The sequence below is a fragment of the Tiliqua scincoides genome, chromosome 1, assembly GCF_035046505.1.
Source record: "Tiliqua scincoides isolate rTilSci1 chromosome 1, rTilSci1.hap2, whole genome shotgun sequence".
Lineage (NCBI taxonomy): Eukaryota > Metazoa > Chordata > Lepidosauria > Squamata > Scincidae > Tiliqua > Tiliqua scincoides.
In genome coordinates this window covers 41,807,569-41,822,072 of record NC_089821.1, presented here as the reverse complement: position 1 = coordinate 41,822,072, position 14,504 = coordinate 41,807,569, and the positions used below count along the sequence as shown (strand labels likewise).

General features: G+C 40.9%; 1 protein-coding gene across 1 annotated transcript in view; it reads left to right on the top strand.

Moving 5' to 3' along the window:
- DCDC1 (doublecortin domain containing 1) overlaps window positions 1–14,504 on the top strand; it is a 337,894-nt gene that overhangs the window by 289,363 nt on the left and 34,027 nt on the right. The window contains exons 23-26 of the mRNA XM_066636033.1: window positions 2,543–2,653; window positions 3,796–3,895; window positions 6,124–6,259; window positions 9,364–9,523. Coding sequence (XP_066492130.1) covers window positions 2,543–2,653; window positions 3,796–3,895; window positions 6,124–6,259; window positions 9,364–9,523 — 507 coding nt within the window. The remainder of the gene's footprint in view (window positions 1–2,542; window positions 2,654–3,795; window positions 3,896–6,123; window positions 6,260–9,363; window positions 9,524–14,504) is intronic.

Below are 14,504 nucleotides of genomic sequence, written 5' to 3'. Positions count from 1 at the left end.
AATTTTGTAATATCTTTACCAAGAGTAACCAAAATGACATAAAGCTGAGTTCAGACTGTATCCTTTTGCTTGGTACCAGGAGATTATGGCATTTGAATTTTTTTTCATTTTTTAAACGTGGCCATAGGAATTTGGCCAGTTGCTAACTGCTTAAAGTAGATATAGATATTAACAACAGGATTTCTGTGAAATCCTTAAAATTAAATGATTTTTTTCTTCTTATAATCAGGTTTCTGACACTCTGAAGAAAAGACTCTGAGAAGCTTTAAAAACAAGATCAATGAAATTGATTTCTCCTTTCCATGAATAAATGGGACAGGGGGGAAGGTTATATAAGCAAACCCAAAATGCCTGCAGTAAAGCATCCCATGCAGCATATGTATAAAGGATATTTTCAAAGTTTTAGATAGAGAAATCTGCATTAAAAGACAATATATTTAATTGGGTCAAATTTTATTGGTGTAAGAACATACAGAATTTTGAATTACATAGTATTTTTACTAGTCAGAATGGAAATACAGTGAGCTCTTACAGAACTAAGCTACTACCTGATGAAAGTTTCTGAAGCTTATTGGTTCTTGACTAGCAGGAACAACAAAGAGTCTTGCCCAACAGATTAACAAAGTTGTCCTCTAGAAGTATCCAGTCCAGTCATTAAAATACATAAAACGTTGCCTATTTTGTTTTTTCTGAAACTAAAAATGACATCATTTTCTTTAGTTTTCAATATCTAAGAAAAGGAACATAGGACATTTGAGACAATAAACAGCTGTTGAGGGCTTCGCTTTGATTTATGTCCCTAACAAATTACAAAGCTGTAAAGAACTGTTGTGGGCACATAGTATATCTTTCTGCACAAATATTTTTTTTAAAAAATTATCTACTACTTTGCAACAAAATAGTTCAAAGTTGTTTACATAGAAAAATAATTGAAATGATAGTTTCCTGTGCTGTCCCACAGTGGCTCACAATTGAAGAAAAGACACAAAAAAGACACCAGCAGTAGCCACTGAAAAAGATGCTTTTCTGGAATGAATAGGGACAGTTGATCTCCCCCTGCTAAATAAAAGAGAACCACCACTTAAAAGGTGTCTCTCAGCCCAGTTAGCAGGGGTAATGCCCACAGAGTTCCACGCAAGCAGCTTCCATATCAAAACTGTAATTTCTAGTTGGACAGAATATATCTATTTATATAAATTATATGCATTTGGCTAAACTACTTCAAAATATTAAACCCTTTGAAAAAAAGTAGATTTTATATGTTCATTTATTTTAACAAAACCTTGAATATTCATATACCAATGAAACCTTTGATGTAAAGAATAAGTTAAATACATCGTTTCTCACATTGTTAGCAGAGATGTCACCTTTTGACCTTTCTTTTAAGGTTTTTAGAACATCTGATGCTTTTTGATAATGGTTTAATATTACTTTTTTCAGATTGATTAAATACACTTCATACATCGCTGAACAATGAGTAGCATTCAGACAGTCTGTCCACTGAGCTGCCTGCAAAAATGATAAAGTTAAAAAAATAATCTTCAAAGTAAAGTCAAGCCTGAAATTGAAATCTTTGACGCATACATCTCATAATTAGTTCTCCCTCTGCGAGATCTAAAATGTGAATATGCTGCTCTTAAAATGATTCAGATCTTTTAACATAGAAATTTAATGAATGGTAGCTTTTGAAAAGTTTTTCTCTACATCTGAGGCAACATCTAAAACTCCCCAAACTAGCTTTTATTAAGTTGCTGAATTTCCATTTTAGGTAATTTAAGATTTTATTTTATTGCTGCAATCCTCATGACCGATGAAATGAATATGATTTGTCTTGAAGTTGGGCTTAATAAGGTTAGGAACCAGATGTTGGTATTAGACCCTAATAAAACCTTAGGCCTTCTGTGGAAGCACAAGTGTGCAGCAGTAGGTTAAAACAGGCCCCACTGCTACTAATACTTCACCCAAGTTTAGTCTGATTTTACAATGGAAGGGAAGAATTGAAATAGGAAGGTTTTCCTGCCTTTGTCCCACTCATATCCATTTCAAATGTAGTAAGTTTTCCACTCCTTTGTAGGATATAGCATGGAAATGCCATATAGTTTGTGGTGACACTTGCATATGCGCCTAAGTTTCTTGAATGTAGACCAAAAGAGGCTTCAGTTATCATAAGAAACATGAACTAATAAGTGGATGTGTGAGTGATTCATGCTTCCATTGTTTGACTGTAATTGTTGTACTTGTGTGGGGGACATGTACAAGCCTCAGGTGCCTGTATAATTTGCACACCTCCCCTAGATGAATTTTCCTTTGTTATTGTGTTGAGAAAATAATATCCAAAGCTGCCAATACTGGCAGCAATCCGTGTCACCATGATGCCAAGAGAATAATGTGCATTGGGAAAAAGAATGTAAAAAGGGAATGTTATCCAGTTGAAAATATATCCATACGGAGACTTTGTCATTGCATATTTTCATTCTTTTGAGATTTTTTTTTAAATTCCTCGTTTAGAGGAAACTATATTAAGCTGTATTCATTTGTTTAGAAACACTGAGCCTGAAAAGAAGCAGAAGGAAAAGAAATTCCAAAAGATGTATGTTGATGGAAACTCCGAAAAGGAAATCCACAGGACAGAATTTCAGCACTTTTTGGAACGGTAAACAATCCCACATCATGATCCATTACTTCCTGTTTAGAGGTCTTTATATTCAACATTCATGTGTTAAGGTTAGAGGGGACCATGATGGTTGTCTCATTCCATTTGTAGAATAGGCTACCCAGGATTGGCAATACTATTGTTTATCATTTATTCAGCACCATCAGTGCAGTGCAGTTCATATCTGGACATCTACAGCATTGAAACACAGTAGTGCTTTCCTTCAAGTAGCAGTAAGCTTAATTTTCTCTGCAATTTAAGACAGCCGCTTTGTCGAGTGATTGTTCGTACCGTCTACTTTCCCTCTGCTTGCCACTGTCCTGATTCTTGTGTAATGTAATGTAATTTATTTTATAACTTGCTTTTGGCCAACCACCTGATAAAAAAAATCACCATACTATACAAACAGTTAAACAAGACTCCTCAAAATACAGTCCTTAAATGTGATACAGTTTAAAAGCAAGAATGTATAACCTTTGTGTGTTACTCACCAGTCAAACTCCATTAATTAAAATTTGACTCCGCAAGAGTACATGCCCTCCAGAAAGGCATTTCTGAAATCTTTGTCATTCTCCAAATATTCTTTGCCGTTCTGAACAGAAGAGTTCACCAACCTTGGAATTGCTCTCTGGAGACACAATTACATAGTCCCAGACCTGGAACTATTTTCACTTTAATTTAATCAAGACTTTCCTGGGATGCTTGGATGTGTAATTCTGAAACCATCAAAAGCTGTACTCCAGGTCAGGGCTTGCTTAAAACCTCCTGATACCTGAGGCAGCATGCCCAGTGCTTCTCCCTTACCCAATGATGTATCTGCTCCTGCCATTCTTCAATTATCTCAGTCAGCACTCTCTTTGCTGCCACATTTCCTTTTCCTGTCTGTCCCCCTCTTCCTTTTCCAGTCCAGAGGGGAGGGACAGCAGCAATGGAGGCAAATTAGCAGAGAGAGACTGGTGCCGGGGGTAACTGATTCAGTTGGCCTCATGGATGAGCCAGCCCTGCTCAGTAGTACTTGGTAAATTGCTATTTCTATTAAAGAATAGAGGTGCCTTATTTGTAATATGCAGTTTCCTCATCCTGAAGTCTTGAAGATATAATGCCAGCAAAGCTTTACATGAATGTTTTCCTTTGTTAAAAAGGTGCACCATGGTGTTAAATTTGCCTTTTGCTGCTAGAAGACTATTTACTGATAAGGGGGTAGAAATCTTCCTTTTGAAAGATCTGGAGAGAGATCAGCTGGTAAGAAAAATTGATATTGAAATTAAAAACATTCACATCTTTCTAGAAAACACTGATCATTTAAATCACTACACGATGATGAATTTTATGACATCTTAGGGCACAATCTTAACCAGGCCTACTCAGAAGTAAGTCGTATTTTGTTCAACGGGGCTTACTCTCAGGAACGTGTGGTTAGGATTGCTGCCTTGGGGCACAATCCTGACCAGGTCTACTCAGAAGTAAGTCCTATTGTGTTCAATTGGGCTTACTCCCAGGAAAGGGAGGTTAGGATTGCAGCCTTAGGGCACAATCCTAACCAGGTCTACTGGTTGTGGTTTAGAGGAAAATGTATTAAGCTGTATTCATTTGTTTAGAAACACTAAGCCTGAAAAGAAGATACCCAGGATGGATATCCTGGCTTGTCATCCTGGCTTGGTCCTGTGTCTGATTACAGTAGGAATATTCTTACCCATTTTCTAAAGCAGTGGCAGCATTGCATCTGAACAGCAGTCAGCAAGAGAGGGAAACGATGCTGCCTATTTCTGCAGGCTGAAATTCAGCTGTGACGATGTGGTGGGAGGGGGGACATGATGGTGGCTGATTTCTCATGCATACTGAGAGTGCATCCTAAAATGCTCCAGATCGCACTCTGATGAGTTATTTATTCTGTCATAGACACTTGGAATTCACAGAGCCCACTGACAGCTCCCACAGCCTTCCCTCTGATAATTCTTATTCACTCTCCTTTTTTAAAGAGGTTGGCTACTACTATTTACTTTTATGGTAGATATTTACAGAACTTCAATCACAAATTTTCCTGAGGAACAAACAAACCTGACCTCTCTCTCTCCTAGCTGAATTCAGTAGTTTCTGGTGGAAAAGGAAGGTTTGATCCCTGCCACAAGGTTTCCCCTAACACAGCCCATTTGCCTTCTCTCCTGCTAAGGTGGAAGGAACAAGACGAGGGCAGTGCCATTGCCCAATCTGAAGTGCTCCTCTTCCAGAGAGGTGGTGACTGAGGCCAGCCACCCAAGCCTTTCCTACTGTTTCTGCAGGGATGGCTACAGAAGTGCACTCTGTTGGGCGCACAGAGACTGGATTGGCTACCAAGGGGAAAGAAGGAGCGAGAGGGGTGCTGCAAGAGGTCATGCTGCTGGGAAGGCGGGCATTTGTGTGTCTGCTGCTCTCACAATGCCCCTTGCCCTTCCTTTCACCAGCTGATTGGTGCTCTGCCTCTCCTTTAAGTTGCAGCTGGAGACAGTGGTCAGGAAATTGCAGCTGCAGCCAGGATCACTACTGCCATATTGGGGGGTGGCGTCTGTCACCCCCCTGCAGCTTGGCACCTGGGCCCCTCTCCAGCCACCTCTTCATAAGCCATTGCCTGCTGTCAGTCAGTCAGTCAGTCAGTCAGTCAGTCTCTCTCTCTCTCTGACTCTTAAATAGCAAGTGTGGGGATTTTCAAAGTGATTGGAGTTTCAGGGTGTAGGGAGGCTTTATCACTGCTCCACTGCAGTTCCATTCCAGATTGTGCCCTATTTTTATTAGAGCATTAGTCCCCCTATCCTTGCTGTCATTCCAATCCAGTTTGTGCACCCCTGCACATGCTGTTTAAAAGAAAGCAAGGAAAACTGTAAGGGCAACTCATGCATTTTAACAGTACATGTGTTTTGTTCCTTAGAAAACCCCTGATTAGAAAACCCCTGATTTACCCCTGAAGGTAAATGGACAGCTCTACCCTCCATGAACTATCATAGGAATAATTCCTCTGTTCAGAGAGCAGACTTCAGAAATAAGGCTTCAAGTATGGTTTATGAAAGAGAATCTTAAATGTATGTGGACTCAATTTGCATTTGTAATTTTGCTCAGGGTACAGGGCAACAGAATAAAAACCTTCTATCCTGGCTTTTCTTTTGTGGGTGAAAAGTGGGATTAAATATTTAAGCAGGTGTCTAAATAACAAGAGAGTTTTTTCTGTCTGAAAGAGTCATTTATCTCAATAATGAAGACAAGAGATCTACTTGTCATTCTAGTTAACTATTGACTATATTGAAGGTGGCAAATTTTTAAAAAATTGTTAATATTTATTAAATCAGTATTTCCTTTTTATTCTAGATTTCTGTTTAAATTTTATTACATAGTAAAAACTATGTTATTGTCCCCAAGGTCAGATTACCTTTTAGTTGAACACAAGCATTCCTTTCTTGCTCCATGAATATGAAACAAATGTATCTATCATTTTTAAACAGGTTTATGTTTCGTGTGGAGAACAATGGCTTGATCCACAGGTGACTATGGCTCAACACAAGAAACGTCTCCAACTTAGTAACTTAGCATCTGATATAACTACTGTTTCTGCCTTCTGTGTCATGCGCAACCCAAAAAGTGAGCACACTGCTATCTCAGCTGCTTTTGTAAATGTATATTTAATATATGTTAATGATAATAATGCGTCATGAGGGAGACACTGTGCTCCGTGCGTACAATCCAGCCAGACAAGCACGTCCAAGTCCTGTTGTTTTCTAAGTGAGAGTTAAGTGCAGGTTTACATTTCTCTCACTGTAACCAATGGAATCCAAAAGTCTTAACTTTGGGCTGGATCATGCCCAGTGTGCTTAGTTGTAGTTAGTCCTATATTACTACTGCCCTAACAACGACAGTTTTGTAACTTAAAGTAGAACTGTTCTACCCTTTAGACTCAGTTCAGTTATGTAATCTGTTTTTCTTTTGTCTAGTATCGAACCTTTGGGTATTTGTTTGCTTGCTTGTTATTTAATTTTTCATTTTTGTGAGAAAATACATTTACGGACATAATACATACACAAACAGAACAAAACAATTACAAAGAGAAACTTATATATCTGTTTTTGTTTTTAAGAAGGGAAAAAGAAATAGAGAGAGAAGTAATACATTATAAAGATATTTAAGCAATCTACAGTATTGCATATTTCATACACTATATGTATACATATAGTACACATATACATATACATACATACACTATATGTATACAGGTGGGGCCTTGGTATCTGAGGGATTCATTTTCCGACCCCCCACGGATACCAAAAATCATGGATCAAATCCGTGATCTTTGGCCCCTTCAGCCCTCTGAAGGGGATCAGAGCTGCACTCCCGTCCCCTCCAGAGGGCTTTCTGAAGCCTGCAGGGGCAGTATGGCGGAAAAAAATGCTATTTCCAGTTTCCTTCAGGAAAACAGAAATGACGTTTACATGCCGTATAAGGCATTCTGAGGTCCAGGGGAAGCCCCTGAAGGACTTATATGCCTTCTATGGCATAAAAAGTCACTTCTGGTTTCCCCCGGGCCAAAACGGCCATTCTGAAGCCCACAGAGGCAACCCCCATCGCCTCCAGAGGGCTCAGATGGGGCCAAGTCTGGGTCTGGGGGACACACGTTGAGCCAGATCCGTAGATGCAATGCAGATATACGGAGGTCCCACTTGTATATATATACCTATATAGTATCTATCTAGATATGTATCTATCTAGGAAAGGCTTCCAAATATCCATAAATATATCCAATCATAGTTATTGTCTTTAAGGCACTTGTTCAAAAAGTCGATAAAGTTTAAAATCTCTTCAATCTATTGACTAATGGTAGGAGAGCACTTATCCTTCCAATTTTTCAATATTTTAGCTACCATAAGGGCACAGAGAATCCACTACCGCTGTCTCACTGTTAACTTCCATGATACTGGTAAATAGTTCAAAAGTACATAAGTGATGGCAAATATCAGTGATTGCTGCAATACAACATTAGTATTTTAAAAAATCCTTCCCACAAAAGATGTATCTCTGAACAAGACCAAAGCGTACGTATGTGTAAAGGCACATCTGAGGTATTACATTTATATTCTTTAATTAACCCTTTAATGATGCTGCAGTGTCCCATAAACCCTAAAAACATTTTTTACTGAATTAAACGCCATCTGAGATCCAGAGATAATGTGGATATGTTATTTAAAACCATTTTCCATTGGTTATATAAGATAGGACCATCAAGCACTGTAGTCCATTCTATTCTAATTATTTGAGTGTTGTATTTGTTAAGTGACATCAGATATTTGTAAACAAATATTGCAGACTTCTTTTTTTATTGAATTTAGGAGTATTTCTAAGAGTAACAGAGTCTGAGGCAGATAATGCCACAGGACCAAACAGAGACACGAGTAGATGCCACATTTGCAAATATTGCCACTTAGCCAACAATGATAATTCATATCTAGCTACCAGCCTTGAAAATGAAAGGAACACCTGATCTTGGTCAATCAATTGATCTAAAGTAAAAACTGACCTATCAGTCCAGGTCTTCCACAAAACGGATTCCTTCCCAGTCTTCATTTCTGGATTTACCCACAATTAGCATGTGAATACAGATCAAATTCATATATTTGTGCGATCATATTCCAGACATGTGACTGCAGGTAATGCTAATGATGTCCTCTTAGTTTTGACATGTGTAGATCCCAATATGGTCTGTAAACTTGATGATATAAATTAAATTCAGGAAGTCCAAGCCCCTATCATTAAATGATAATTGCATCTGCCGAAAGGAAATTCTAGGCAGTGCAGATCCCCATAAACATTTCCTGAACAAAGTATAAAGTTTATTAATATAGCTTTGTGATATCTATAAGAAAAGTTGCACACAAAACATAACTTTTACGAAATATGATATTCATTTTAAGTGTATTAGCTCTGCCCCAAAGAGACAGATTTAAAGGAGCCCACTTTCCAAGTCCAAAAGTTTCAAGGTTTATTGAAGTTCAACTCGATCACCAGTGTTATTTCCCTAGGAATTAAAATTCCTAGGTACTTAATAACATCAGGTCATTGAATAATTGCACAATTGCCAATCATTCAATACATTCTATAAAACACTGTTCATCTGTGGCATTCACATGAATTTTAGACTAATTAATCAACTATCTAAACAAATCTCCAAAAACAGTTATAGTACCATAGTAGGCCTTTGGTGTATATGACAGAATGCAGCAACATAGGAGGGCCTACCTCCTTTCCACGAAAGCACAATTGTCACTGAGTAGGTTCAGATGTGGGAAAGAACAAGAAATGCAAATGAGAATACATGATAATATTGTCCCAAATTTATTTACAGTTAGGTCTCTAACATCAGCTGCATCCTGAATCTGTCATAACCATGCAGATGTCTGACTTGTGGCTAATACTGGGGATGGTTTGAACTGCAAAAAGCAGAGCAAATTGATTTTGTCCTGCATGCCAAGCACAGTACGCTGTGTTAGTGTAGGTCAAGAGATAGTTTACAACAGCAGAGTTAAAAAGGATAGGACTGGGTTGTAAGTGCAACACATAACACTGTTTTGAGCTAGGAACACTATTCTGAAAAGCTATCTGTATGTACAACTATTGTTGTGGATAGAGCTCACTTTTATAAAAAGAAATCACTTCCATAATATTAGAAGCAAACTTCCTTGCATACCTTCTTCCAGATCTTGTCTTGGAAGTCAGGAACTACATTGCTGTTGGAGCCAAACTTTCAGTGGAAAAACTTAGAGTGGATGGTGAAGAGGAAAAAGTTGTAGAAGAGCCAGAGGAAAAGCAAGCTGAAGGAAAAACTGAGAAAACCAACAATGAGGCACATAAATGTCTGTAAGTAATCCAAAACGATTACCAGAACAGCTGCAGGAAATATATATGTGGGGTAGTTTTTTTGCAGGTGGTAGACATTTTAACAACAAAAATTCCTCTTATGGAATGTTTAGAGTGCAACAATTAAGGCACTGGCACAATTTTATACAACATCTTATCTCATTATTTCTCCTTTTCAATTTCAAAGCATTTTAATTGTTTCTCTTTCTGCTTATGATGAATGGAACTTTTTTTTTTTTTTTAAGTTTAAAATAATTAACTGATGTAGTGCCAGTATGGAGAAATGCATGTTAGGTTCAATTTTGGAATATTCGTTTTGCCTTTTATTAATTTTACCTTCGTTTGCCAGAAATCATATACATTGCAGGCCAAGACTGAAAAATGTATATGGGCAGCCCAATCCTAATGGGCAGCCCAATCCTGAGCTGCCCGGGGCACCCCCACTAGGTGGCACCACGAGGGCTGCCGTCGAATCCAGCACCTCCTGCGCTACCACAGGAGGCACCTTGGGAGTAGGGGACGTTCGTCCCCTTTCCCCAGGTAAGGGAGGCAGCCCCGCAATGGGGCTACTCTCTTTGGGTGCCGCTAAAGTAAAGGCGCTCGTGTAAGGCATGCAGCCTCCATGAGCGCCTAGGATCCTGCAGAGCGGAGCTCCTTTGATCCTCCTCCCGCCCGCCCCCAGGCATGCCTCTGGCACACCCCCCTTCCCCGCGTCACGCCGGCCTCCCCGCCCCCTCCCCGCATCATGCTGGCCTCCCCCCTTCCCGGAACACCCCCATCCCATTTGCCATTCCGCAGCCCGGCGGTCACAGGCACCGCCGAGCTGCGGAATGTGGGCGCCCGCTGGGTGGTGGCTCAGCGCCAGCTGCAGCTGAGCCACCTCTGGTGGGAGCCCAGCAGTAAGCCCCGCAAACATGCCTTATGGCATGTTTGCAACTGTGGTCCGCGCCGCAGAGGCACGGTGCGGACTATAGGATTGGGCCCTGAGACTGCTGTAGAAAGAAAGGGGTTAGAAAGCTAAACTTTTTGTAGCAGTTATCACCAGAAAACACCCGATAAAGAAACCCAGACCTCTGAAATAGATGTCAAAATTCTTCTTGAATATAGAATGAAAATAAAGAAAACAACTCAATTGCTTGTGGAAGCAAGCAGTCAGAACAGGTTTGCCCTTTAGCTGCTTCTTGCAGCCCTGCTGCCACAGTCACTTACAATGGCAGCACCTGAGAAGAGGAAGGCTCCTGCTGCCCCAGTCCTCTTCCCAATCACTTTCAGTGAGTGAGGAAAAGGTTGAACAACTTACTGAAGCAGCTGGACAACTGGCAGGCCAGAGACTGGCAGACACAGAGTGCAGTGCACGCTTCACTGGTTCACTGCCCCCCCCCAAACCTGCCACTCAAAGCAGCAGCTGTAGTCAGCCTCCTGGCTGGCAGGCCCTGCCTGTAGTGAGAAGAAGGGGCTCCTTCTCATACAAGGAGTGGGTGTGGCCATGATTTCTGCTGTTTCATCCTTCAGCTTCAGCCCATCCTATGTGATTCCTGAGTGAACCAACCTTCATAAGCGGTTGTTGGGCTGCCCAGGAGCTGCAGTGGAGAGTAAAGGACAGTCTATTATCACAAATCTATTGGCGATACTTCGGATCCAACTCAGTAGGATTTTAAAGTGCTTAACTTTTGCAAACATTCTGTCTTATTCACAGCAAATAGGACAATAAATAAAACATCACAAGCCAATAAAACAAAAAAGTGTCCTTTGACATCTTAAAGATTAACAAATGTATTGCAGCATAAGATTTTGTAGGCTCATGACTTTTGTCAGACACACCTATATTTAAAATACCTTATAATGTATCAAATTTAAAAATAAAATAGTGATTCCAGTTCAGCAATGAGCTTCCTTAGTGTTATGACATTGAAGAAAACCAAAATTCTGTTTTGTTGAAACTGCCTCATTGTTACAGCTGCAGGTTGCAAACCAACCCCAGTAGTGATGTGCTGGAGCTATTTTGGCCTGTGAATTGTTCTTCTAATGGGCCAACATGGTCATGTATGATCTAGTGATGTTGCCCATGAGTAATACACAAGCCTACAAAATCTGTTTGATCAGAGACTACAGAGAGACAGGAATGAATAAATGTGTAGTAGTTGGCAACCTTCAGTCACAAAAGAGTATGGTATCATGCTCTGAATGGTGGTTCTGGAAAAGCGTCTAGTGTGGCTGAAAAGGCTGATTCGGGAGTGACAATCCCTTCCACACTGGGAGCAAGTGCGGTCTGTCCCTGGTCTGTCTCCCTGGCTATGGGCCTTCCTTCTTTGCCTCTTTGCCTCAGTCTGTTGGCCAAGTGTCTCTTCAAACTGGGAGAGGACATGCTGCACAGCCTGCCTCCAAGCGGGCCACTCAGAGGCCAGGGTTTCCCACCTGTTGAGGTCCATTCCTAAGGCCTTCAGATCCCTCTTGCAGATGTCCTTGTATCGCAGCTGTGGTCTACCTGTAGGGCGCTTTCCCTGCACGAGTCCAGGGAGGCAAGGGAGTCCAGGGCCATGTGAAGTTCTTCTAGGCTTGGTTCACTGTCAAGCTCCTCCAACACAAGCAGGCACTCAATGTTGTTCAGCGCTTCTTCGGTGACTACGTTTTCTCTGGAATACAGCTCAGAGTAGTACTGCACCCAGCATTCCATCTGTTGCACCCAGTCCTGGATGACCTCGCCTGTGGCAGACTTCAGATGGGCAATTCTCTTCTGTGTTGGACCTAGGGCCTGCTTGATACCATCATACATCCCCTTGATGTTGCCTGTGTCAACTGCTATCTGTATCTGGGAACAGAGTTGGAGCCAGTAATCATTAACACATCTCCTAGCAGTCTGCTGGACTTTGCTGCGAGCAGCTCGGAGGACCTGCAGGTTGCACTCACAATATGGACACTGTAGGAAATGGCAGGTGCATCATACTCCCACCCCAACATCAAGGATCTGAAAAACTATTGTTTGTACGGAGCTGCACTTGAAAGGTGCGGAAGCCGGAAGAGGAATGGTTGGTGTTTGCTTGAAATGGCTAGTGTAAAAACAAATTGCATTTACTAATTCAAGCAATAGGTGGCACTGTTGTTTTCTGAAATGTACAGAGCTGCAGATATTCGCAATAATCATGTGGAAACTATAGGTTGTCATTGCTGTGCCATAGGGTGATACTGATTATGTCAGTTCATGACATATTGATGGTGAAATGTTCATGTTAGAAATTAGTAATAATAAATATTTCATTGCCTTGTATGCTTTATCCCCATAAAAATCAAACTGTTCCAGAGGTTTTGGTGATTGTACTACAGATGTTAATATAAATGTAGTGCAGGGACGTGGTGGCTCAGTGGGTTAAACCGCTGAGTTGATGATCCTGTTGACTGCAAGGTTGGCAGTTCAAATCTGTACAGTGGGGTGAGCTCCTGTCGCTTGTCCCAGCTCCTGCCAACCTAGCAGTTCGAAAGCATGTAAAAATGCAAGTAGATAAATAGGTACCATGGCATTCTGTGCATCTAGGCATTTAGTCATACTGGCCACATTACCAAGGCAACTGTCTACGGGGCTAGAAACAGAGATGACCACTACCCCTAGAGTCAGAAACGACTAGGCTTAACGCCAGGGGAACCTTTAGTGTACCTTCATTTTAACTTCTCAGGGAATGCTACCAAGGCACTCTCATGCAAGAGGCACAATAGGGCCTTCAGACGGAACCCGTTTGGAGAAGCTAACAATTTTATGGAAAGCAGACCTGTTAGAGCCTTTCATGGCTTACAGTGAGGGCATTGGATAATGCAACTTACATGTTCTTAGCATGCACAGCTGCCACAAAGAATATTTGCTTTTAAAATATGGTTTCCATATTAAACTCTGTCGAACAGTGTAGGAAAAGGTTGCCTTTTCTATCTTTTTATCAGTAGCAGAAGCCAGCTTGTAAATGTGGACACCATTTAACACCAAGCCCATCAAGGTGTCATCACATCTTTCTCTAAAAACAGTGTGCTCTGTTCCGTTCTTTGAGAATGAATCCATATGCTTGAGGTTTTCCCAGACATTAAGCAGCCCCTCAAAAGTGAAAATAACCAAACTTCTCATAGCAACTTGTAGACACACAACTTATTTCAACATAGCTTTTGTGGACCAGATTCCACTTCATCAGCTTCACAAAATGTTTTTCTCAGTGGGCAGGTGCATGTACATGAAAATGCACACATAGAGACAAAGATAGAGAAAAATATAGTTAAAGGTGGGCTCAGAGGGCCATTGGGTGACAGAGGTAAAGTCAGTTACTGTTTTTATGTGAAAGAGTACAGGACCATACTGACTACCACGGGTTCCAAACCTGCGGATTCAGCTGGACCTGCTTCCCCCGAATGTAACCAGTGCTCCAGTTTGTCCGGATGGCCTTCTGAGAACTAGGGAAGCCACGTGTGGCCTCCCCGATCTTCAGAAGGCCTTCTACAGCCTCTGGAAGGCTAAAAAATTGCAACTTCTGGTTTTCAGTCAAAACCAGAAGTTGCTATTTTGGCCTTCCAGAGGCCTTAGAAGGCCTTCCAAGGGTCAGGGAGGCTTCCCTCCAGATAAAATACAGCTCCAGTCGCATTTTCAGGACTATGGTGCCTGACCCAATGATTTTATTATCTTATTTACAGTTGAACTAAGCAAGAATGTCTCTTCCTTTTACCAAAACCTATAAGCGTGCAAGCTTATAGGAAGACAAGAAGGCAGGTAGCCAGATGCTAGAGAAGACTACACAAACATTAACAAGAATCTCCAGCTGAATTTTCCTGTAGGAAGTGTTCTGCTGAAGAAGTGTTTCATTACTGAAAAGAACTGGTTTTACCACAAAAAAGTTCTTTTCCTAGCACCCATTCCAAGGTTTTTACTCCTCCTGTTTTTTCCCCTCTCCCCCCCCTTTTTTAGTGCTTCTCCCTTCCCATTTTTTCCTCTTCCTACAGAAGCAGCAGCTTC